General features: G+C 48.3%; 4 protein-coding genes across 7 annotated transcripts in view; 1 reads left to right on the top strand and 3 right to left on the bottom strand.

Annotated features, from left to right (window-relative positions):
• Positions 1–3: 3 nt before the first annotated feature.
• Positions 4–8,915, bottom strand: LOC118516358 (ATP-dependent RNA helicase dbp2-like). The gene is made up of 4 exons (XM_036062193.1): positions 8,766–8,915; positions 6,989–8,253; positions 2,681–2,859; positions 4–2,594 (listed from the first exon to the last, which is right to left on the bottom strand). Coding segments are annotated over exons 1-4 (2,214 nt in total). The 5' UTR covers positions 8,768–8,915; the 3' UTR covers positions 4–1,826.
• Positions 8,916–9,329: 414 nt separating this feature from the next.
• On the bottom strand, positions 9,330–10,841 carry LOC118516360 (cytoplasmic tRNA 2-thiolation protein 2-like). Its single transcript, XM_036062196.1, has one exon. It carries the CDS (start codon positions 10,735–10,737, stop codon positions 9,397–9,399), a length of 1,341 nt encoding a protein of 446 aa, XP_035918089.1. The 5' UTR covers positions 10,738–10,841; the 3' UTR covers positions 9,330–9,396.
• A 25-nt stretch (positions 10,842–10,866) lies between these two features.
• Positions 10,867–12,237, top strand: LOC118516361 (probable malonyl-CoA-acyl carrier protein transacylase, mitochondrial). The gene has a single exon (XM_036062197.1). The coding sequence runs from the start codon at positions 10,973–10,975 to the stop codon at positions 12,158–12,160; it is 1,188 nt and encodes a 395-aa protein (XP_035918090.1). The 5' UTR covers positions 10,867–10,972; the 3' UTR covers positions 12,161–12,237.
• A 199-nt stretch (positions 12,238–12,436) lies between these two features.
• Positions 12,437–24,538, bottom strand: part of LOC118516357 (uncharacterized transmembrane protein DDB_G0289901-like) — a 38,566-nt gene continuing 26,464 nt past the window's right edge. For all 4 annotated transcript variants that reach the window (XM_036062189.1, XM_036062190.1, XM_036062192.1 and 1 more), the window contains 2 exons: positions 14,571–16,194; positions 12,437–14,496 (listed from right to left, as the gene is read on the bottom strand). In XM_036062189.1, coding sequence (XP_035918082.1) covers positions 12,699–14,496; positions 14,571–16,194 — 3,422 coding nt within the window. In that variant the 3' untranslated portion in view covers positions 12,437–12,698. The remainder of the gene's footprint in view (positions 14,497–14,570; positions 16,195–24,538) is intronic.

Here is a 24,538-nt window from a genome sequence, read left to right as displayed (position 1 = left end):
ACCTACCATTATGAATTAATTCTTTATTGTGCATTCAAAATAAAAACATGACTCCTGCAATCGCAACCTCCCTTTTAATTACTTTCGGGACACGGTTGTTTGGACCTGCGCGTTACACGGACCCATTTACGGGAGTTACAGTATTATTTCGATTTCGACAATGTGCCAATTAATTCATTAAGATTTGTTTTTGTTTTTTGCTATAGGTTTTTTTTTCTTTGCTTTGCTTTGCATTACTCTTATTATTCAATGTATTAGTTTGAATAATTCACAGTTAAGGGTGTGTGTGTTTTACCGTGTTGTTATATATAGAAAAAAAAAAGTTTGAAGGGAGGAAATACCATATTTCCTTTACGTCGAGAGAAACAATACACACCGCTGATGCACGAAAAATGCACTATAATCTACCCAACACACACATCCATACATGCATATATATATAGATACGCACGACTACATCATTTTTGTTGCACTTTTTTGTTTTGTTGTTGTTTTTGTCACTTATATTGTTTGCACCACCACCACTACTAACACACCTTGGTTGGTGCTAAAGTAGTGGTGTGCTAAATTGTTGTTAAAAGTCTCTTATCAGACGGGGCTTAAGAAGAGATAATAAATCGTTGACATTTTTTAAATTTCAACATGTGATTTCTGTTGTTTTTGCTACTCTCTCTCTCTCTCTTCATTTTTTAAATTTGGCTTTTTCTTTTTTGCTTGAACCGCTCGAACCTACCACACACAAACAGAAGGATGCTCTCTTCGCGGTTGTGTGCGATGGTTATGGCGATCCTTCCTTTCCTGTTGCTGCTACATCATTATTTACATTTAAAAATTTGTCACTTGTTTTGTTGTGTTGGTATTGTAGAGCTGCAATAGCAATGTGTGGAAAACCCACCACTGCTGATGACGGTACGTTCGTACACTACTGTTTGCTGCTATTGTTTGATGTGTATTTCAATCAAAGTACAATTCTTAAGGTTTTTTTTCTCAAAACGATACGCGGAAAATTAACATAAGTTTCATAAAATTCACTTTCACAAACCATTCCTTGACATACAACCGGAGAGAAAATGGAGGTACCAATAAATCTCTGGGTACCAGGTAGATGTCAGAGAGTGTGTAAAATGATGTCGACATTTATAGGGGTTTACAATTTCCTTCCTCTTTTTCTTCGTGTATAAAGTTGTGGAATCATCTAAGTATATAGTGGAGGAAGTTGTTCAGTGGAAACTATAGCAGAAAGCGGCTTACAATCTGGTTTTTTGGACGTTGGACCAAAAATTGAGCATTCCAAACACTTCTGGATCAAATACAATTCTGACCACAGATCTCACTGAAAACTTCCAGGCGGAAAAGTTGATGGTTTTTCTTTGCGTCCGAGTTTTGTAACGTATCGCGCGCGCCCATTAGACCACTCGGTTTGTGGCAAAAACTTAAACATTACCTATAGACAATACTTCACACCGTACAAAACTAAAGGATAAGCAGAAATATATCACCCCGAACCATTATATTCTCGCTTCTAGGGTGTAATGTCATTTCTTGGATGAAAGTATATATTCCTGGCGCAGTTGCGCACCCCTCGTCCACTACAACTCTTTCACTTCACGGCGAGTAGTAACACGCATTTTGAACTATGGGACTGATGGGATATGCGATTAGGTCAAAACTAATTCCGCCCATTTAACCGAACGTAAAATAGTAGTGAATTCAAGCATAAATGTGTTTTTACGAACTAACTCTGCATAGTTAAATTAAATACATTAAATTATATCGCATTAGTTTAGTGGGATGAAAATGTGTGTGTGTGTATGCGCTGAAGCGCTTTAGTTCAGTACCACCTGCGGTGGCGGATACGCAAATGCGGGTGTCGCTCCGTTTGCCGCGTACTGGTACGCAGCGGCCGCTACTGCAGCGGCTGCCGCCGACGGTAGCGCGGATGCTGCTGGCTGTGGCCGGGCACTGTACCCACCACTGCTGCTACCGTACATGTGGGCGGTTTCGCTACCGGACTGCTGCTGTGCTTTGTACGAAGAGGCGGAACTGCCGTAGGCGGCCGCACCGGCCGCTGGATGCGCTCCGGCTAGGCCAGCACCCCCCACCGACGGTGCACCACCACCCGCTGCTGCATACTTGCTCTGCTGGTGGTAGCTGGAAGCGAAGACGGCAGCAGCAGCGGCGGCGACTGCAGCGCTAGCCGATTGTGGTGGTGCCGAGAAGCGGCTCTGACGCTGGCCTACCCCCCCACCAACGCCGGGCGGTTTGGCCAGGGCCGTGCTGGCCGCCAGCCCACCAAGCGTCTGTGGCGGTAGGCCCGCACCGACACCGTACATCGACAGCCGATTGTCGCGCGGTGGACCGTACTTGTCGGCCCCCTCGTTACGACCACCACCAATACCGCCGCCGTACTTTGGTGCGCCGCCATCCCGTTGGCCGAACCGTCCGGCACCGCCACCGTCATGGCGTGGACCGCCACCGTACGGACCGTCCCGTGGTGGACGGTTCTGCTGTCCGCCGAAGCGATGATTATTGTACCGCTGACGACCCTTGCCCATGTTCGGTTTGGCCAGCTCTACCAGCCGTGGATTGATCACCTACAAATCGGAGAGAGCGAGGGAACTGTTAGTGGTGCTGTCCGATGGGCCCGATGTGCGGTGTTCCGCTCCCCCCCCCCCCTTACCTGATTCGCTTCACGCAGCACGTTGATCAGGTCGTTCGCTTTGTTGGCATTCGAGTTGGTGAACAGGGTGTAGGCGGTGCCGGTATTGTTCGAGCGTCCCGTTCGACCAATCCGATGCACGTAATCTTCAGAGTTCGACGGATAGTCGTAATTGATAACGAACTTTACGTCTTCCACATCTGGAGGCATGTGACACACGAGGGGAAGGGGCTTGTGTTATTCGCTTATTGTAATTAGAGCAATGCAATATTCGGTACACACATACAACACAGACGGTAGAATTGGAAAAAAAAGGGGAGAGCATGATTGGCATGACCCTTTCCGGATCGATCGAGAGTGGTGATGGTGGTGGTACACACACAAATCGTAGCAAGAAAGGGTTTGTTGGGGAAAGTAAGAGACGGCTGTTGGTGGTTCCAACATAAAAGAAATGGAAGTTGTTGTGTTTGCCATCGGACAGGAATACATAGGAAATATTATGTAGAGTCAGAAATAGAAAAGCAACATGATAGGATAGAGATATCGTGTACGGGGTGTGAATCCGTACCCGGGTGTTGTTGTGGGGGAAACAAACAGAAATTTAATTTAACTCTAGCCACACGGCAATCTGTACCGTGGGACACACAAAATATGTAGACATTTTGTTCCGAATGGCCGATTTAATATATATAGTGTGCAACAACGAGAACAACCGGAAGTTCGAACCGAAAGTGAACGTTAACGCAGCGTGGGATAACATTATTCTTCAATTCTTTAACCAAATCTCACAAATCATCCATTGCAACACAGTTTTGCACATCCCCGTTTTCGCGGGTGTGCCCAGGAAGAAGACAACCGGGGGTGGGTGTGTCCTATATTAGTAAATTACCGGTTTGCTACAATGTTCTACTGCTGGTACAGCAAAAATCTAACTCGAAAGCTTTTTAAACCAATTTGAAAGACTTCTTCCTTCCGTACAGTGTCATGCTTAACATTATTTCGCTTTTTATAGTCTTTTACATCAGGTAAATACAAAAAACCGATTTCATCCTTTGTACAGTCAAACCAATGGCCGGGAGAGATCACCACATTACACAATTTGGCATAAGTTTCTTTCCAGATTCTTATATCTGGGTTTTTTTTTGTGGAACGGGGGGGATGTTTTTTTATAAAACGTTTCACTCACTCGTAAGGAACTTTATCGCTCTTCTGTGCGAACGCGCCATCCTAACTAGCACACGCCCGTAAAGCAACGATCAATTCACACACACCTTTTTTGTTGAAAGCGCAAACATAACCCGAACAACCCGTGGTTATTCCACGAGATTGAATATGAATGAATATGTTGTACGAAGTGAAAAATAAAGGAGATTGTGTGTTGAACAGGATTATCACCTTACCGAAACAGAACACACAAAATTCAAAGAGAAATGGATAAAGTACTGTAATAAACATTTCGATTCGAGCGTGTGCAGAGTTTGCAACCTCCGACTTGCTTTACGTTCACATATAGCAAGGAGACGAGAATTGCTGCTGCAGAATGCCTGTTTGTAAGAATGAAGGGAAAATAAAATAGAAAACGGAGAGCCGATGTTTCCAGCTGTCCCATCTATGTGTAGATAATGAAAGCTTCAAACAAAACACAAAAAATCACACACAAAACTAATACAAAATCATCCTCGATTTGCATATGGGTATGCCCCTTCGGGACATATTCGCACAGAGGTACAACAGAGCGAGCAAAACTTTGCTCTGCGATAAGATAGGTGGTGGCGGTGGTGAATTCAAGTCCTTATGCGTGGGTGAAGAGAAACATTACCAGCAATTGCAGAGAAACGACCATAAGTGTGCGTGTGTGTGTTTCGTCACTAAAACGAAACGTTAGCTGGCAGAGTAGTGGTGTTTAGGTTAGTTTCTTATAATGGAGAGTCACATCTCTTTCCCTGGTAACCCCATCAACATCGCACTACACGGTTCGGCTGTATAGTGACACAAACGGTGACGACGACACAGGGTATATGCAAGAAAACGATGAAACTTAACAATGAAGGAACCAAAAACAAACATCTTTCTTATACTATATGAGCAGGAGCGCCAAGACTTTAAACCAGAGGGTTTTCTTTTCCAATCTGGAAGCTTTTCCGACAGAACGTGATAGCGCCCCGTTCAGATTATACTTAAATACACTAGGGATTTAGCTTGATTCCGTGGCGTTGCATAGGTTTTTCAGGCAAGATTTTACACTACATTTATGCGCGACATCCAAAATAGTGAACCAGAATCACCTCTGATCTCTAGCGAAAGAAAATCGAATTATGAAAAGCAAACCACACCGTATCAAGCTAAATGCCCTAAATACTACTTTCGTACTGAATTTACTCAACCCGACCCCCTTTTCCTTTTTTTTTTAAATTGCATCGTGCTTTCCAGCACACTAAACAATTGTCCACATGCTTGAGAAAGCAATGCGCGGACGTTTGCTTGCGTGTGCGGAACAGAAACACCTGCAAAACACTCCTTAATTGCCTAATAAATGGTTTGAAGTAGCGCCAAGCAAAGCACACTGCCTTGTTCAACTGCCTCCATATTTGTTTTCTGTGCGTGTTTCAGCAGCTGCGAGTAAGAGAAACGTTATTCACCATAATCATACATGGAGGGGAAAGGTGGTTAGCGCATCCTTCATGCCATACCCACACAAAACCCGAATATCGCCCGGCCCGCCCGCCCGTTGTGACAGGAAAATGGGCGCAATCGCGTGGCGGTTACGACGCAGATGGATGCTAACCAACGATCCGAGCCCATCATGCAATTTATAGCTAGTGTAATTTTATATTTTTCCTGATATTCACGATATGTTTGGAGAAAAAGATTTGTTTAAATTTACCCAACACACACACACGCCCGTACAGTTTTCCCCCGTTCGTCGTTGCTCTTCGTGTGGATGCGCTGAAAGAAATAAGTAAGCAACAGCATAACGAGCTGCTTCCCCTGCATACTTACCTGCAGGCTGCGAAAGAAAGCTGCTACTCATAAGCTCCTCCGAAAGCCGCGTGTGTACTCGCGGCTTCTCATTTTGCTGTAAATTTGTTAACGTTATTTTTTTTTTATCGTGGTTGTGAATACAGGAAATACATAAAACCCGTCAACAATTTAACATTATTGCACTTGCACTTTTCTCCCGTTCTCGCGTGCTTTCGCGGCTCTCCAGCACGGGGTCTCTATTTATATAGACACAGCGCAATAGAAACCACACAGTAGCTCCAAACAAATACAGAAGAATATCCCTTTAAGCAGGTGTTGTGTCTTGCCGCTTGATCGCTCGATCGGGCTCAACAGCTAAGGTGGAAAAGCTAGTAAAACTTGGGGTGTAATCATTGCAACCGATTTTGCTTCGATGCAATGTTTTTGTTTCTTTTTGCTACACGGTATACATATGTCTGTTTTGGCTCCACACATTATTATCTAACCCATTGGCACACTCTTGTTACTCGCACTCTCTCTCTCTCTCGGTGTCTCTTATGCTTATGTTCATTCTATACCGCTTGATAAATCAAGATCTCGGCCAGTAATCAAATGACTGACAAAGTTTTGCATTCGCTTTTTCGTTCAACCAACGAACGCCGCCATCAACAAATCAGCAGTAATGTGTGGCGCGTGGCGTTTCATCGATTTGGTTGGAGGTTTTTGGTTGTTGGTCTGTATGTCTCTATGAAGTCGGTCGGTCGGTTTAGATAGGAAGTTTGGTCAATGTTAAAGGGGGTTTTTCTCGGGTTTTGTCTTGCAGATGATGTAAGATTGCTAGAGAAAGTTCATTGCCTCCAAGGAGCGCATGAACGCACAGAATAACTATCCCAACAATGAATTGAAAGAACAAGTCCGGAACATGAATCGTGTGAGGCGTGTGTGGAATATTACAAGAGACTGGTACGCTTGCTAGCAGGATTAACATGGTTTTTCTTCTTTTTTTTCTGTTTGATGGTAATCTAATGGTAAACATGCAGACAGACATCTCTGCAACCCCACAGTACGCGATATTGGCGTTGTTGTCCTTGGGACGAAATTTGTTAATCAGATTTTGTTTCGTTTTGCTAAATATGCTAGACCAAATTATCATTTTCCACAAGTACTGGGTGAGGGTGGGATGAGCGGTCAGGAGGTTTGCGAACCGAGAAGTCAGTCTCTACGTTTACCGTTCGTAGGTTAAGATTGTTTTTTAGTCTAAAAACTCATGTTGTTTTTTTTTTTTTTTTGGTATACTTCATGGAGGATATGAATGTACTGTTTTGCTAGATAGAGAATGCCAGCAACTGGCGGAACGTAAACACTTACCCAAACCGCGAGCAGCTACATCCGTGGCCACCAGTATGCCCTGGCGCCCGTTACGGAATGTGCTGAGCACGTAGTCACGCTCCTGCTGCGACTTATCGCCATGGATAGCCACAGCGCGCCATCCATTGCGGTTCACGATGCGCGTAATATCATCGACACGGCGCTTCGTCTCCACGAAGATGATGGTCTTCGTGTCCGGTTCGGCCGATATCTCCGTCAGCAGCTTCATCAGCTTCTGATCCTTCTCGTAATCTTCACACACATCCACAATCTGCAGGATGTTGTGGTTCGCGGACAGATTCAGCGATCCAATATTGATCTGGATGTAGTCGGCCAAAAATTCTTCCGCCAGATTGCGCACCTCCTTCGGCCAGGTAGCCGACCACATCAGCACCTGCCGGTCGGGACGAATCTGGCCCATAATTTTGCGTATCTGTGGCTCGAAGCCCATGTCCAGCATACGGTCGGCTTCGTCCAGCACCAGGTAGGTGCAGCGGCGCAAATTTGTTATGCCGCGCTCGAGAAAATCGATCAACCGACCGGGGGTAGCGATCACTATTTCGGCACCCCGCTCGAGATCACGGATCTGCGGTCCCTTGGGAGCGCCACCGAACACGCACGTATTGTTCGCACTAACGCGCGAACCAAAGTCCGTCGCTACCTGCTGAATCTGTTGGGCCAGCTCACGGGTCGGGGCCAGAATCAGCGCAATCGGGCCATCGCCCCGCCGAATGCTGGCCTGGTGCTGGATGTGCACCAGCGACGGTACCACGTAAGCGAGCGTCTTGCCGGATCCGGTCTGTGCAATACCCACCATGTCGCGACCGCTCAGCGCGATCGGCATGCCCTGGGCCTGTATGGCCGTTGGCTTGCTGAAGCCTTGACGCTTCAGCTCCTCCATAATGTACACCGGCAGACCACCGTCCTCGAACTCCATGCTCGGACGCGGCACGTCACGACCCTTCAGCGTAATCTGATGCTTGTTCAGATAGCCTTCAATGTCCGTCACGGTCAGGTTCAGCAGTCCGGCGGATGGTTGATAAAAATTCTTCTCGAATGGCGTCAGATCCTCCGGTTCCCACTTGACGTTCCGGAGATTCTTGCCATTGTTGGACTGACGGTCGAACGAGCCTCCGTTACCGCCCCCGTAGCCTCCAGCTCCACCTTCACGACGGAATCCACCACCCATCGGGCCACCCGGGCGACCACCCTGCATTCCACCGCGGTTAAAACCACCGTTACCAAGCTGTGGCCGATTTCCGTACCTGTGGAAGAAACAAATAAAAAAATGTTTTTAAAAATGCCACTGCAGCCGCACTGCGCCGACTCATTAATGAAAAATCAATCATCCTAAGCACTCGGAGGAGGGGAAGGGGGGGGGGGGGGACGCACGGGAGAAGACGCTGCAATACCCATGACCCGTAGAAAATCAATAATTGTCTGCATAAATGAGCCCCCACACTGCTGTATTATTCTTCATACACGATGAGCAATTCTACCTTCATAAATCCTGCTTGTTATATAAAATATTCATTTCGTTTCGTAACAAGCTCCAGCAGCGGCCCTAATGCAGTGCTGCATAGCAACCATAGCCAGAAAACTAGGCCAGGTAATGGAAGGAGAAACATTTCTATTCAATTTTCTATGGCCGCCATCTTGAAATGGGCCCTTTCGGAGCGCTAGCTGATGATGAAATTTTCAATCGCAATTTACGACCGGAAAAACGTTTTCCCCCACAAACTTCCACTTTTTTCTTAAAGCCAGTCCCTTTACTTACATTTTTATCGTGTTTTGTGAAGGTTTCTTGCTGATAGCGAGGCAAATTCGGGATAATAAAGTTCACGGTGTGATTTGCACGACCTTCTCCGTTTCTGCTCACTAACACTTTGACACCGTGTTGACAGAGGCAGTGCACAGTGCGGTGCAAAAGTTTCCGCACACTTTCCAAAATAGAAATGCTGTCATTGCTCTGGCGAAAATAATGAAAAGAAATAAAATCTGTTTTAAATGCAACAAGTATCGCAAATTTGTATGGAATTGTTCGAGCATGATTTTAACATAAAAGCGTTTTGTTTTCTTTAAGATGTTTCATTAATTTATGATTAAAAATACAATTTATTCCATGGCTCCCACTGTTCCCACTGTCGGGCGAAAATGTAGCGAATTCGTTTGACAGCAGTATTGGTTTCGAATATATTCTGCTTGTTTACTTTTATTTTTGAATTCCTATGCTCCAGATGTTTAGAGAATAATTCACATTTTATGCTACTACTTTGTCACTTTTTTATGCTACGATTGTCTACTGACTTCTAAGACTGCTCCTTGTATTACAAAAACAATGTCCCGTTGCAAGTGTTCCAACAATGAATTGTTTTATTTAAAACAGCTTGTTCCATTTCCCTTCCCTGCTACTCATTTATATCTTCAAATATGTTTCTACACCCGTGACAAAGACGCTTCAATAGTTCCCGACGCTCATCATCGTCTTCTCCATTCACCGCTCGCTCCGCGTCCTGCTCCATTTGCTTCGATTTCTGCAAAATGTCCTCATGACTACAGGCGGCATTAATTCGGGACGAAACGAGCCTCGAATATTCGGTGGCAAACAGCGTTTTTGATCCTCGATAATCCAAAGCAGCGCCACAAAATCGACAGCATTCTGCCGCCGTAGGCTGCTCCTTTAGCGTGAGTTTCTTATCGAACAGTGCAAGAAAATCCGTTCCATCAACGGAAGAACTGGATGGTGCCGTCTTTTGCACCACTTTCGGTGCATCAAGTTTATCGCCCGTACGAAAAACGGTCGACACCGTGGAAGGGAAGCTTTGCTGCAGGTTGTCGATGAATTTGGCCGTCAAATTTTGTAAGCTTGGCTTATCGTCGAAGTGTTTCGCGAGTGGCAAGTGGAGTAGCTGTGCTTCGCTGTACTGCAGGTAATTGCTAATCTCATCCGGATTCAGATCACGTATGGGTCGTATAAGCTTCACTGCATTGTCCCGATCATCGCAGAACGCCACATCCTGTGCTAGGGAACAACCGCGACCCAGTGCTACGTTGGACAGAAGAGTTTTTGCCAGATCGATCCCAATGTCCGAAAGGAAGACGTAGTTGCAGTTGAGTGCTTTCGCAATGCTTCGATACGTTTGTTTGTGCACCTGCTCCAGGAGGTCCTGTTTAGATGATACCGATCGGACGGCTTCCAGTACATGGATTAGTCGCTTTTCATCCTCCTCGAACCCGGTAGGCGAAAATTCTTCCTCGAAGGTTACTTTCACATACTTCGAAGAGCCGCATACGGTGTAGTACGATGGAAAGTTGCTAAACTGTTTAAGAACATTTATCCGCTTCGCTAAACGTTGCATTCGGAACTCATCTGCCCGGTTCACGAATTCATCATCCATGTAAAGCAGCACGGGTACTATTCGCAGCTGCTTAAACGAGTCCTGCTCCAACCCGAAGCGTATCATATCGAGCAGCGTTACATTTTCCGGCCCGCCGGTAAAGATGATAAGAACACGCGAGCCTCGGCGTACAATTTTCGTCGATCCCAACGATGCACGGAACTTGTGCCGTACGTAGTTCAAAAAGCAACTCCGACACTGAGGCTCCTTCAGGTTCAGTTTCAGCACAGCCAGTTCCGTGTTACACTTCCGACACAGCTCGTTTGCAGCGAGTTCCGGTTGTGGGGTGTCCTCCTTCATACCGTGCGCTGCTCCATCGTCACCAAAATCATCCTCCGCAATACTGCACATGGTGTTAGATAGTCACTAAAATATAATAAAGTAGTAAAATCCACTGCACGTTGCCGGGCTTGCTGCCGACCACGAAGGTAAACAATAACAATCAGCACGCTGTTTGCAGCGCTCCTGTCACTTTGACAGCATAGCGGCTGTCAAAAGGGGCAACAAATGTAAACAACACGTTCAAAAACCGTGCCGGCAGAAAGCATTTTCTCGTTTAATTTCCATTTTAAACACACCTTCCGTAATGTTATTTCGTGCATTTCATCGCAAACTACACCGTACGCTCCGACAGCTCGGAACCGATGCCAAAGTCCCACCCGTTGGTACGGAGAAGGTGAAGGAACTGCTGGAAAATGCGGCCACCTTCGAGGACATACAATCGGCAGAAGGAACGGATGGCGAGTGGGCCACACTTCCGTACGTGGCCGGCACCTACATAAACCGCGACCAGTCCAAAAAAGCCGTTCGACCAAAGATAGATCCACGCGAAACGAACGTGATTCTGTTTCCCGGCCAGGGCACACAGTACGTGGGGATGGGCTCGAAGTTGCTAAAGTTCCCGGGCGCTCGTGACATTTTTGCCCTAGCGAACGAGGTGCTAGGATACGATCTGCTTAAAATCTGCATCGAAGGACCGAAAAGTAAGCTCGATCAAACGAAATACTGCCAGCCGGCCGTGATGGTAACATCGCTGGCCGCTCTCGAACAGCTGCGCGAGGAACGCCCGAACGCGATTGAAAATTGCTTCGCAACGGCTGGCTTCAGTTTGGGCGAACTGACCGCACTCGTGTTCGCCGGTGCGATACCCTTCGACAAGGGGCTTCGGTTGGTGCAGATCCGGGCGGAAGCCATGCAACTTGCCAGCCAACAGGCGAAGGGTGGTATGGCAACGGTACTGTTCGGAGCGGATGGACGCATTGGGGAGGCATGCAAGGAGGCACAGAACTGGTGCATCGAGAAGGGTATCGAAAGTCCGGACTGCCGGGTGGCGAACTATCTCTATCCCGGCTGCAAGGTGCTGGCCGGCAATGAGGAAGCACTACAATTCCTCGAAGCGAATGCGAAACGGTTCAACATACGCCGGATAAAGCGGCTTCCGGTAAGCGGCGCATTCCACACCGAGCTGATGCAATCGGCCGTGGAACCGTTTGCTGCGGCGTTGCGCAAAATTCGCGTCGAAGAGCCACTCATCAATGTGCACTCGAACGTGGACGGGAAGTGTTACAAGAGCGCGGGCCACATTGTGGGCCAGCTGCCGAAGCAGATTGTACGGCCAGTTAAGTGGGAGCAAACGCTGCACATCATGTACGAACGGAAGCAGGGCGAACATTTTCCGCGCACGTTCGAGTGTGGACCCGGGCGAGGGTTGAAGGCGATCCTGAAGCAGGTGAATGCGAAGGCATGGGACACGACGCTGAATGTGGAAGCGTAGTGCGGGGTAGAACCGAGATCAAAACTAGGGGTTTAGTTAATAGAGGAATAAAAAAGTGTAATCAAGTAAATAAGTCATGATCCGTTTTTTGCATTTTTTTCGGGTTGGGTTGTCCGGTATCATTCTCATGGCATGATCCTTCAAAGCATTTGTCTCTCGAGCAGTGCCAATATCTCAACGAAGAAGACAGGCACGATGGGACCGTTCTTTAGAGGAAGTGAAGAGCCCTGAGTGCTGTCCATGATTGCGATCTCATCAACAAAAAACGCAGAAAGCTACTAAATTGTAATACTTTTATTTGTATCCGATTAAAACTACTTATATTTACATCAACAATCCATTGTCCATTCGGTTTGCGTCTTTCTGCGTCTTCCGTACCCTGTCGTTGTTCAAAGCAACTCATCTGCTTACCTAACCCTAATCATTCCGAGTTGGAATTTGTTAGAAAATAATGTCTCTCTGTGTTGGCGGTGGCGGTCAACCCTTCTTTTCTTCTCGCTTCGCATATACCGCAATGGCATACGCTCGAGACAGCTGCCTAAGCCGGTAGCAGATCGAAGTCATCGTTCACGTTCACCATCGGCACGTACGTATCGTCGATGATCGGTTTCGCCTTAAACTCGCACAGCAAATGCTCCTTCATCTTCCACTCCCAGTCCATCTTCTGGACCGCGTGCAGGCTTTCCGCCTCGTTGTGGTGGCGCAACAGCATCGCTTCCTTGATCTTTTCCCACTTGTCGTCCACATCCTGCAGCCAGCTCAGAAACAGCCGCCCATTGTACCGGCTGCGGGCGTTCCGGTCCTTTTCCTCCTGCTCGGGCGTTATGATGTTGTACACCTCTTCATCCTTCAGGATCGTACAGACGGAGAATGGGAGCGACTGGTTGGCGAGGGCCCGTGCCGCCCGGCCGTGCACGCGCAGTATCTCCTGCTCGACCGCCAGCACAAGCTTCTCCTTCTCGACGATGTGCTGCATGCGGAGCTTGTGCCGTTCCTTCTCCTGCGCCTGGAACATTTCCTTGAGCGAGGCGGGCAGTGTGGCCGGCACCTGGACGTTCGGCTCGGTCGGTGTTTTACCGGCCAGCGCGTACGTGCAGCGGTTCATCAGATAGTCCTTGAAGCCTTGCGGCGGCTTCGGTTGCACCGGGAACAGACTCTTCTGACGGCGCTCGATCTGCTTGCGGATGTTCAGATACATCTGGTAACAGTTCGTGATCGGTTGATCGTGCGGATGAACGTCGGGCGTTCCTTCGCGCGGTTCCTTCTTCTCGTCGGCTGCGGCCGCACCGGTGCCGGACGTTGCTGACGAGGAAGCAGCAGTGGCGCTGGACGGTGCCGTCGTGCCGGAGGCTGCACCGGATCCGGCCGCACCGGCAGCTCCGGCCGAAGTAGAGGACGACGACGAGGTGGAAGATTGTTCTTTGCTCGTTTTAATCTTACGCTTGCGTGGATGGACGGAAGATTCCGATGTGGAGGATGAGGAGGACGAGGAAGAGGAGGAGGAAGTGGAGGACGATGAGTTGGTGCTTTGGGCCGTACCCGTGCCAGTGGTTTGCGATTGTGTTGATCCACTGCCGGTGCCGGTTGTTGCCGACTGTCCACCGGTTGATGGTGTCCCATTGCCGGAAGTTCCGGAACTGTTGGCATTGGATGCATTCGGTCCGTTGCCGGAAGTGGATGGGGGACCGACACCGGCACCGGTGCTAGCTGTACCGGTGGTGCTTCCCGTCCCAGCGCCATTATTATCACCCGATCCACCGCCGGTGGAACTTCCAGTCAATGAACCACTCGGACCACTACCTCCTCCTGTTGATCCTCCTCCGCCAGTTGCTCCACTCACACCACCGGAAGGACTTTTCGGGTTACCATTCGAACCCGGCCCAGAGGCACCCCCACTACCAGCCACCGTTCCGTTATCACCATCTCCCACAGCTCCTGCTGCAGACCCACTACCGCTCCCGGGACTGTTTGTTTGTGTCGAACCGGATCGACCGCCATCCGCTGCGTTCGTGCCGGCCGTTCCACCGATGCCCCTTTCCGCCGTATCACATCCACTGGCGTTGGACAGCGGCGAGGGTGAACCACTGTTGCCCTGCTGCTGCATCTGGGGCGAGGAATTGTTCGAACGGTCGACGCCGGACGTGTTGCCATCCTTGGTGGAGCTGTTGCTATTGCCACCGTTGCCACCGCGGTGCGAGCTGCGCAGCACACGTTGCTGGGTGCGTTCGTCCTTGGTGCTGCCGCCCTGCGACGGGTTTTTCTCGTCCGAGCTTTTCGAGTCGGCCGGGCTGGCACTGCGCGACGAGGTGCTTTCCTTGTCCGCCGTGGAATCGTTGCTGAAACGGGGGAGGAAAATGTAGTTTATTAGGACCCGGTGAAGATAACCCATCCAACCCCCGTGTACACATACCTATTGGAGGACGCCACCACGTACGGTAACGCGGCATGATTTCTCGTCGATGCATTCTTTCCATTCCTCGTATTCCCACCGACCTCCGTATCACCGGTTGTACTCTGCTGCGGGATGACAATCTTCAGCGGTGGAACTTTCGGACCCCCGCCGGAACTGCCACCAAATCCAGCCTCCCCACCATTCTTCCCCCCGACGCCATCCTCCGTCCCCATCGTGGCATTGCTACCACTCTCGCCGTCACTATCGTTGCTGCTGCTCGTACCCGATGATCCACCCTTTCCCGCCGCTGAAGAAGCTCCAGCGGACGACACACCACTGCTACCACTGCTACCAGCGCCAGATCCGGTGGACGATGAGGATGCATTCGCACCGCTCGCACTGCTGCCACCCGACCCGGCCACACCACCACCCTGCGAAGGTTTCGGGCTAGCGCAAGGACTTTTCCGATCCAACGCACTCTTGCCGGACAGTCCGAGCGTTTTGGCCGATGGTACGCCGGTCGATTTTGTGCCCTTCTCCTGGCGGGGTGTTGAGCCCCGATTTCCACCCGTACTACTGCCGCCGCTCGCTTTACCCGACGAAGTGGACGAAGCGGATCCACCTCCACTGCCGGACGTAGCACCAGAAGCGGAAGACGTGGAAGAGGTATCCTTGCCGGCACCACTACCAACACCGCCCAGCCCGCCGAGCGGATCGATTTCCTTACGTTTCTTACGCTTCGTTTCGTCCTCGTTCGTAGTTCCGCCAGAGCTTTCGTCTGCCCCATCGTTTAGCTCAGCAAAGGGACGCTTCGGAACGCCGGAGGAAGAGGACGAGGAAGAGGGTGTTGTGGTTGATAAGCCGCCGGATGATCCAACGGTAGCACTGGAACGCTCGGCACCCGTACCGTTACCACCGGTTGTATTGCCACCGCTGGCGGAACCAGCAGCAGCACCCGCTCCATGATCGGACGACCCGATCGTGCCAGCACCGGAAGAAACCGCCGACGATGACGACGAGCCGGCGGATGTCCCGTTCGATTGTCCGTCCTTTTGCGCCTGCTTTTCACCTGCATCCGATCCGGATTGTTGCAGTGTCGAGCGTTGCGCTTGCGAATCGTCCCGGGACGATCCAGACGCGCCAGACGACCCATCGCGTCCGTGGTCCTGTTGTGATTCATTGTCATGGTGCGACGAGCCCGCCGATTGCTTATCGTTCTCGCCAGCCGATTTTTCCCCCGCCGATGATGGTCCCTTCTTGTTCGACGTACCGCCACCACTTTCCTTTTCGTCGCTCGAACTCGAGCTGGAATCTTTCGGCGTGGATTTAAACTCGTAAATATCGTCCTCGTCTTTATCCTTGTTCGAGGTAGAAGTGCCGGAACTGCTCAGACCGCCGGCAACGGTACCATTGTCGCCCGGATGATGATCCGTGTCCTGGTGGGTGTTGCCCATCGTGCTGCTGCCCGTGCCGTGCGTTCGTTTGCTACTGCTGCCACCGGGTCCGGGCCCACCGACGGACGCCGATCCACCGCTTGCACCGGTAGCGGCGTTGCTGCCCGCGTTACTGCCACCACCGGTATCGGAGGAAGATGATGATTTCTTCAAATGCTGTCCGCTGTGCCGGGAGGAAACGGCATTGTCTGCGAAGGATAAAACCGGGGGAGGGGGGAGAATAAAATTTAATACCACCGCACTTAAAATGGCCAGCCAAGCAGTTGGTGTGTGTTTAAGTGAGCGAACAGAGGTTGAAGTTATTGGACGGTTTTTACGACGATCATAAGCGACGAACGAAATGAGGTGGTTCATACTAAACGATACAGATACATTCGCAGTTCCACTTCCGTCGATGAGCTGCTGGCTCAAGAAAGGCCACAGCAAAACCCAGCAAAACCCAGCGAAACGTGTGCAAATCTTTATCACAGTATTTATTTTCCATCCTAAAATGGAGACCTTCCCCAACCGATAAGTAGACTCCGTCTCCGTGTGCTGGAGTATTATCACACACACACACACACACACACACACACACACACACGCCTCATCTTAAGTCATCGGACCGTCGTCATCGAGCAGCAGCGCAATATCCGCCCCATGAATGTAATGAGGGCAAGCAAGCAACACGCACGCAGAGCAACAAACGGCGGAACCGATTCCACGTGACGAACACCCCGGCATTTGGTTGAACAAACCGCCAACTTCTTATACGCGCGGCGCTTGCTCGCTCGCTCGCGCTCCGTCTCGATATAATATACACAAGACCCACCGTCGGCGACCCGACGAAGCGATAATATTTGTTCTATTTTAGCGTTTTTCTTTTCTTCTCAATGCAGCACCAGCCCCCCCAAACCCAACCTGCTCGACCCACGGAAAAAGTTCGATGGCCTCGTGATCGAGTAGGGAAAATATTTAATGTGCCTTCATCAGGGGCTCGGGCGGCAGGAAAGGCACGCGTCGGTGGTACGCGTATGCATTTATTCGCGCTGGCGAGATGGCACAAAGATGGCACCACCATGACCACGCTTTGAAGACGACGTACCGGAGAGGATGTATACGGTTGCGTCTGTTCGTTGTCTGCAAACCGATTCTTAGCCAATATTATCTTCGTGGAGGTTGAAGTTCTGTTTTACGATATCGCCCCAGTATCGATGGATTGGTCTGACACCGTTCGTGGTTTATGTGTTGGGCCACCGATATGCGTTCCAGTTTGGGTGTCAGTCTCGTCACCGAGATCCAGGGGCAGAAGCCGGGAAGATGACGAGAGATTGAGTTTATTGAGACCGGACGGGGTTAGTGCCTTCATTAAATTCATCATAAAGCGATGCTCTTCACCATGATGAGATTCAGTATAAACACACACTTAAATACAACGACGGTGCCTTCTCCAGCGTGGCGCTCTCATAAACGGTTCAGGCAACGGTTCTTGTCAACCTAAAACTAATCCATCCGAATTGCGGGTTTGCTGAATGGGAATTAAATTTTCTAATATTTTGCCGCCCAAATCTCTCTCCCTCTCGTGACTCAAGCGAAGTTGTCCGTTTAGTTGGGCGATCCGGTGGTGGTCCGTGTTTATTATCAAAAATATATTGCCCCGCTGATTTAAAAAAAAAAAGAAGTTCTTTTCAAGTCAACTAAACAGCACGCATCCATAAATCAATGCAGTTTTATGTTTTCTTGACGTTGGATTTTAAAATCGTCGGCGATTCTGTCGGCACGCTAACGCAGTGCACATTATTCGCGATCGAGCAGAGAACCCCCCCCCCCCCCTGGGAACGTGATTTTTGAAGTGATCGTTTTCAAAAAAACGGGTTCATGCTTTTATCTGTACCTTAGATATATTTTTGAAGACCTTCCCCTGAAGGGGAGCAAAACGTTATGGGCTAGAAGCCCTGTGCTATTGCTATTAACCCTGTGCTAGCTTCTGCTGGCACAACCGCGTTCACCCCAGCAAACAGTCAAACCCTGAAGGGGTTCGAAGTGAATGCATGCACCCTTTTCTTGCTTTCCGGTCCAAGCTCTTCCAAGGATCATCTTTAGCTCATCGGACGTTCCGGGAGCAAAGTTTTACGACTGCGAAACCGTTTCGCAGCGCCAAACGTTCGTTTGTCTCTCGAACTAACCGAGATGCGCCTTTTTGAAAACGAACCATTTTATTACCCTCACCGGTAAAACTGGCGACGCATTGTCGTGGAGGAAACAGTAAAAAACAGTGCTGGGGCGCGTAAAAAAAGCGCTGACGAACCACCACACCAACGGCGACCAGTTAAAGCTTTGAAAGGTTACGCTGTGACGCTCCCTGACGACGCCACGAAGGAACTATCGCAAGGAGCTATAGTTTAAAAGCCCGTAAAAAAAGCAAGGATACAAGGAACAGGGAATAGACTGGCCTTTAGTCACGGAGAAACGTTTCACAACCGGCGGCGAGTAGCAATAATATATGCTCCAAGGACATGCGCGTTTTTTTAATGATCTCCAAAACGATCTCCTGTACGCTGTCCCTCCAACTAAAAATAATAATTTCCTGGTGTGTATGCGCAATCAAACGAATGAGATTTAAATTAGTTTTTTTAACAACGGTCTACAGCCAATATACATTCCAACCATTTTACCGTCACCACTTTTAACGATCCTTTCTGCAGCTCGAACGAATCCTTGAGCCGTTCGCTTCCCATTATCCACGGACCAGTGTCCAGACCAGTGGGATTAGGCACGATCAGCTTTTACAGCCCGCTGGCTGGACTTGCAAGCATCATAAAACCACATCTGCAAAGTTTTACTACACCGCTCAAACGTTCGATTCCATCCGAAGATGCAATATCTTCACGTCCCGACACCTTGGCGCTCTTATCGTTGCAGCGTTGCGAGCTACGAGCTTGGGAAGCAACCTTCTTCCAGACTTCTTCAGCTCCAGCGCTTTGCACTTTTTATTGCACCTCAACGAAAACCCCCGTGTTTCGCGGTGTGACTGATGAGGATCTGTGTTCGGTTCGCTTCCGCCATATATTGCCCACCTTTCCCCTTTTTTCTACACCCCTTTCCCTATTACTAAGCGAAACGAACGCGCGGACGCAATGCTCAAGGCGCACACTGGGAACAATGCAATGGTGGAAAATTTTACGACATCATTTTGCACAAATTAACCGCGGAACCTTCCACAACGGTGGATGGGACGGGTTCTTCTGGGGGAAGGGGGAAAAGGGCCTGGACACTAACCAGTGCAAAATGAATTATACTGCAGTATGAAGTACTATCGATGGTGGGAACGGGCAGCGGCCGGTGAGACTGACGTGAGGATCAGGAGTCCGGATTTATGATGGCATGACCATGACGACCACTTCTCTTCACCCCAAACCGTGAACGGGCACACATATACACACACACCACCCGTCCATGCTGCAGTCGGGGCAGCCGAAATAATAATTTAATTTCATTTTATGGACGCGTCTACGGCGCGCGAAACGGCTCGCATTTGCATAGCATTCGAATGGGATGGGATGGCTTATTTTTGGCGTACTGTTCAACTGTGTGTGTGTGTGTGTGTGTGTGTGTGTGTTTGTGCCTTTGAAATTTCGTGAAATGTTAAATACTTCAATATGCATTGGGGCGGCCTAGTGGTGGAGGCAATAACGGTGCCGGTCTTCACACGGCAGGACCGGGGTTAAAATCTCATCGGAGGGCCGTTCCCCCATAGTGAGGACTGACTATCCAACTATGCGGTATCAATAAGCCAGAAATGGCAGGCATGACCGAAGAGGTCATTAGCAAAGAAAGAAGAAGAAGAAGTTATCATAATTGGAACAGCGATATGAAAAAAATGTATCAAAGTTCTAGCTAAATGAAGCTAATCTAGGCAAGGCAATCGCATCATTCTGAGAGCTCATTAGCAATCAATATCGCTTCTTAGTCAAGGCATTAGAATGTCCTTAATTTTCCACTACATTTGCCTAATGGGCATTGTCCATTGTAGGATGTGGTGTCCTTCGTGAAGCAGCAGTTTTCCGTTGACATTTCAATTATCAAACAGCGCAGTAAACGGCCACCAACAGCAAATTAATTTGAAGACCCGTATCGACAGCACAATTCATACACTAACGCTCTCACTCACAACCTTACTTGCCTCGGGCCCCAACTATTACATCGCGCGAATGCAATACACACCCGGATTGCTGGTTACCAAGGGTTTTTGTTCCTAGCGCCCTAGCGCGCCATAACAACAATTAGAATTTCCTTGGAAAAGCTGGGCGCCAGTGCGTCGTGTATCCGATTGCATCGAATCATACACCCTCACACGGCCGAGGAATCCGAGGCAGCAAGTTGTGGCAGTGTTTGTGCTATAGCCATTTCCAATGCCGCGAGCGGCGACCATTGTTTGTCATTAGCCGGCCGGCCGGCCGACGGGGCTCGAGTGGCAGGGCCGTGGTGCTGTGCCCAAACACTGCTTCGAAATGTAAACAACGATTGAATTAAAACATAAATATCATGCTCGAGATATCTCGAACTCGCCCCTCAAGAAAACGCAGCAGCAGTACCAGCAAAACGAGCAAAAAGAGGATTGAAAATGATCACTAAGCACATAATCATTAGAGCAAACCCACCCAGTTAGCTAGCTAGAGTGGTGGTGACGGTCTTTCTCTCTATCGTGCCATGGAGACGTTGGAGTTGTTTTGTTTTTCTGCCCGGCGAGGAAAAAAAAGCGAAAAACACTAAACACCAGTACAGTGCAGAAGTTCCATTTCCGAGCAGTGTACAAAATGTAACAGACCAACCCTTTGCTGGAGACCGACTAGCGAGCCATGGCAGGGCAGGGCTCATTGGCAAGAGTGGAGCGAAAGCTAGCCCGACCTGCCGTAGTCCGTGTCGTCGTGTGAGGTGCAATTGTCGCGTGTGTTTGGTGACCATCGATGGCAGAAGAGCGTTCACTCTTGCTAATTCCCATATACCCAACCCGAGCCCTCTATGTGTGTGGCCCTCGCTGGTTTAGGGGGGGGGGGGTATTTTTTTTACCAACCGACACTGTCTCTAGTGGAGTTTGCGCTTAATCTGTCGGTCGTTCGGTAGATTTTTGTTCTGTCGTCAAGGGAGCACACACACCGTTGGAGCCATTGGAGCTCGCGATAGGAGGTCTGGCTGGCTTTTTTTTAAAGAGTAGAATTATTTTCACATTACTTAATGCATGTTTTCCAGTAATCAAAATGAAGGATTTTACAATGATGTTACTGCTTTTTTTTCGTTGATTTCATCTTTGTAAAGTGTAAGGATTCGCAGGAGGTTATTTAGGATCTTGTAGGTTATCACGAAACAAGCAGACTTAAGAGATGATACATCCAGCATTGTATTGGTCTTTTTGTCCTCTTTCGATCATTAAATCCACCTTTGGTGGGTCGATAACACCACAGAAATAGCATCACATTGAAATAAAAGACCCTCTTTCCTATATTTATAAGCTTCGAACTATAGCTTTCCTCATGCAATTTCGTTCGACTCCCCTTTTTTGCTGTGCTCGCTTGCGTTACAAAAAGCGTTACAATGCGTTATTAGGACCTTTCCGTCATGAAACGTTTGAAAAATATTTTCGCTTTCCCGTGTTTATCATTTGAAAATATTTTTCAAGTTACAAGTCTCTAGAAATATCTAATTTCGTAAGGGTTTCGATCCATATAAAGGTACTTTTCTAATTTCTTAGGAGAATGTTACAAAAAATGAGGAGACCATTGCATCATGGCTATGGAAATTTGCAGACAGCTGTGGATTTTTTTGTCGAATTGTTAATATCAATGGATCATTTCTTTACATCATCACCATCCAATCATAAACATTCGAATGGGTAGAACACAAAAATTGGGCGGAATCTACCGCTTATTTCAAGCTCGCAATTAAATTAAATTGTATGACCTCGATTGACTTGCAATCAGTAGCGGATCAACCTATGAGCGGAAGGAGCGGCTGCTCGGGGCCTCGTCGGTCAGAGGGGCCTCATCAGTGAGGAGTTCCTGTTGTTTCCCTCTAATATCACAACTGCCATTCCGCTCGGGGCCTCCACATGTCTTGATCTCTCTGAGTGATTCAAAAGCTCTATTATATGGATCCCTGTAGTTAAAAAAGTCAAACCCTTTGTACATAATTGGTTCACTTCTACACTGGAGTCCTTTTTTGATAATATTTCTTGAAAAATATAGTCAATAAAAATATCTCTATATAAAAATATAGAGAGGAAATTATTTTCGCTATCAAGTAATTAAAATCTACGCTTCCCGACCATTCTTCGGTAAAGCTTGGACCCCAAACATTAATTCCACATTAAATAGCGAATAAAATAAACAGAAATTCGTCCTTCCGCGGCCGACCTTTACATAAACAATCAAACAGCTACAGCTTCTTCTTCCGTCGCCATCATGTTAACCCTATTAAAACCTGGGGCTGGCTGGTTGTACCGCGGGGCTACCATTTGTTTTCTCTCTTTTAAATATCTCCAGTACTTTTAAATGGCAAAAAACAGAAAACATGAAGGTGAAAGCGCTGTTTCGCGAAAGCTACTATCACCATCATGGACCGCAAAGCTTCACCTTGTTATTTTATCACACCTGACCCATAATACTACCACCAGCTTCTACTACTACTACTACTAATGCTGCTATTACTCCATGATCAAAAAAGGAAAGGACAACACTGCCTTTTCACCGTTTCTTTCGCTATTCTTCAGCCACTCCTGAATGCCGCCACCTCCACCGGGCATAAAACATGCAAATTTAAAGCTGAAAACTTTACCAATAAAACAAAAGTATAGTAACCAAAGTTTCCGAGCGTGTACAACATGCTCGCGCGTGTCCTTTTTTCGCAAAATCAAACAACCCCTGCCACGATCTACCACCCGGAGGAGCAGCAGTCGAAGCAGTTGTGCAAATCCTCCGATTGAGACTCGATAGATTGGCGTGTTCTTTGTGTGCGTGCGTGCGTGTGGTGTCCCGTCAGGTTTTGGGGGACTCCTTTCGCTCTTTATCAGCAATAAATCATACTCTCGACTCGACAAGCACTTGCCCCGGACTCTCACCGCGAGGGAATTGTGCAATCTCGGTGTACACATACACGAGCATAATGTGCCCGTGATGTACCCCACAGTTGCAAGGACACGGCAAATGCTGAGAGAACAGCAAGACACGATTGTCGGGTCTGTGAGTCTGGGTGGGCAAATTTTATGCCACGACCGTAACGGGCGAACTGCCGGCGACGGCGGCTGCCCATTCGCAATAAATCACACTTCATTATTATGACGCGCCTCGTTCATACATTTATAGCTCGTCATCGGCACAGCGTTTACACTCGATTTTCCGGAGAGGTTCCGCACCATTGTGTTCATTGCATTTTTTTCGGGGTGGTCGCTTTTCCTTGGCAGCTAATTTTCCACTCCTCGGTGTGGTCTTATATTTAGGCTTTTACACACCAAATTAGTGCTCAATGGTCCGGATCGGTAGGTTTTAATTTTTGTTTGAACAGTTGAACTGTACCCTTTGGCAGAAGACAGAGCATATGATGCAAAATGGCGTTGGCAGATAAATGGTGGGAATCGAGGAAGTGTATGATTTCGTGAGAAATTTCCGCACCACGTTTGGTATGTAAATCTTGAGCAGGAACTTATGTTTAATACTAAAAAGTGTCCGTTAGCAATAGGAAAAATCCGGAGGCTCGACTAGCATGTTAGACTTTGATCTGCTGAGGTCTTGTCCATTCTCACGATTAATATAATAATTTCTGTCGAAGGTGCGTTAGAAGTCCAAATTAACGTCCAAGATTTAAGATATCCATGTTATTTGATGGCGACAGCAGCGGTGGTCTTCACTCGGCAGGACCGCGATGCATATCACATCCACACCGCCTAGCCGTACGCAGGACTTGACTATCCAGCTACGGGTAAAATCAAGTCGCAGAAAGCCAGAAATTGTAGACCGAGACCTTACGTGGTTCTAGTGCTAAGGAACAAGAATAAGCAGCTATGTGAACTATATATGAGCTCGAGTTCTAGCGATAATCTCGAAGTTTATGTATCGTCAGCGAACTTCAAGAATTCTCTGGCAGCCAAGAGCCTCTGTTCGGCAAAGGTTAAAATAACAAAACAAACATATCATTAGAGCACAGACCCCCCCGCTTATGCTTGATATGATTCATTCATTCATCCGTGGCGTAAAACACTTAAATCTCACAATAAACAGTTACCAGATGCCACCAGACGCCGCTCTAGCAGTAGGTGTGTTTGTGCCCATGTCCCCAGAGGTTTTAGTACCACCGAGAAGCGAAGGGCGTAGCAGCGGTTATATACATACCCCTTAGCGGCGGACTAATTTATCGAACCCTATGAGATCCCTCGCATGGTCTTCTGCATCGACATTCGGAAAAGGATGTAAAGTATGAAGCAGTGGCCACAACACATTTCGACCTCTCAGAAACTCGTCTAACGCCCTGCAAGCTAATCGAAAAGTGAAACATACGGGGCAT

Source organism: Anopheles stephensi, unplaced genomic scaffold, assembly GCF_013141755.1.
Source record: "Anopheles stephensi strain Indian unplaced genomic scaffold, UCI_ANSTEP_V1.0 ucontig283, whole genome shotgun sequence".
Taxonomy (NCBI): Eukaryota; Metazoa; Arthropoda; class Insecta; order Diptera; family Culicidae; genus Anopheles; species Anopheles stephensi.
The sequence above is the reverse complement of the archived record's forward strand: the minus strand, read 5'-3'. Positions and strand labels throughout refer to the sequence as shown.

What these genes read in the sequence shown, in the direction of transcription:
- LOC118516358 (XM_036062193.1), bottom strand. An exon ending in TGTAGCTGCTCGCGGTTTGG is followed by an intron (nt 2,860 to 6,988) that starts GTAAGTGTTTAC and finishes ACATGCCTCCAG; the next exon opens with ATGTGGAAGACGTAAAGTTC. An exon ending in TGCTGCGTGAAGCGAATCAG is followed by an intron (nt 2,595 to 2,680) that starts GTAAGGGGGGGG and finishes TCCGATTTGTAG; the next exon opens with GTGATCAATCCACGGCTGGT.
- LOC118516360 (XM_036062196.1), bottom strand. Translation starts at nt 10,737, where the DNA reads ATGTGCAGTATTGCGGAGGATGATTTTGGTGACGATGGAGCAGCGCAC.
- LOC118516361 (XM_036062197.1), top strand. Translation starts at nt 10,973, where the DNA reads ATGTTATTTCGTGCATTTCATCGCAAACTACACCGTACGCTCCGACAG.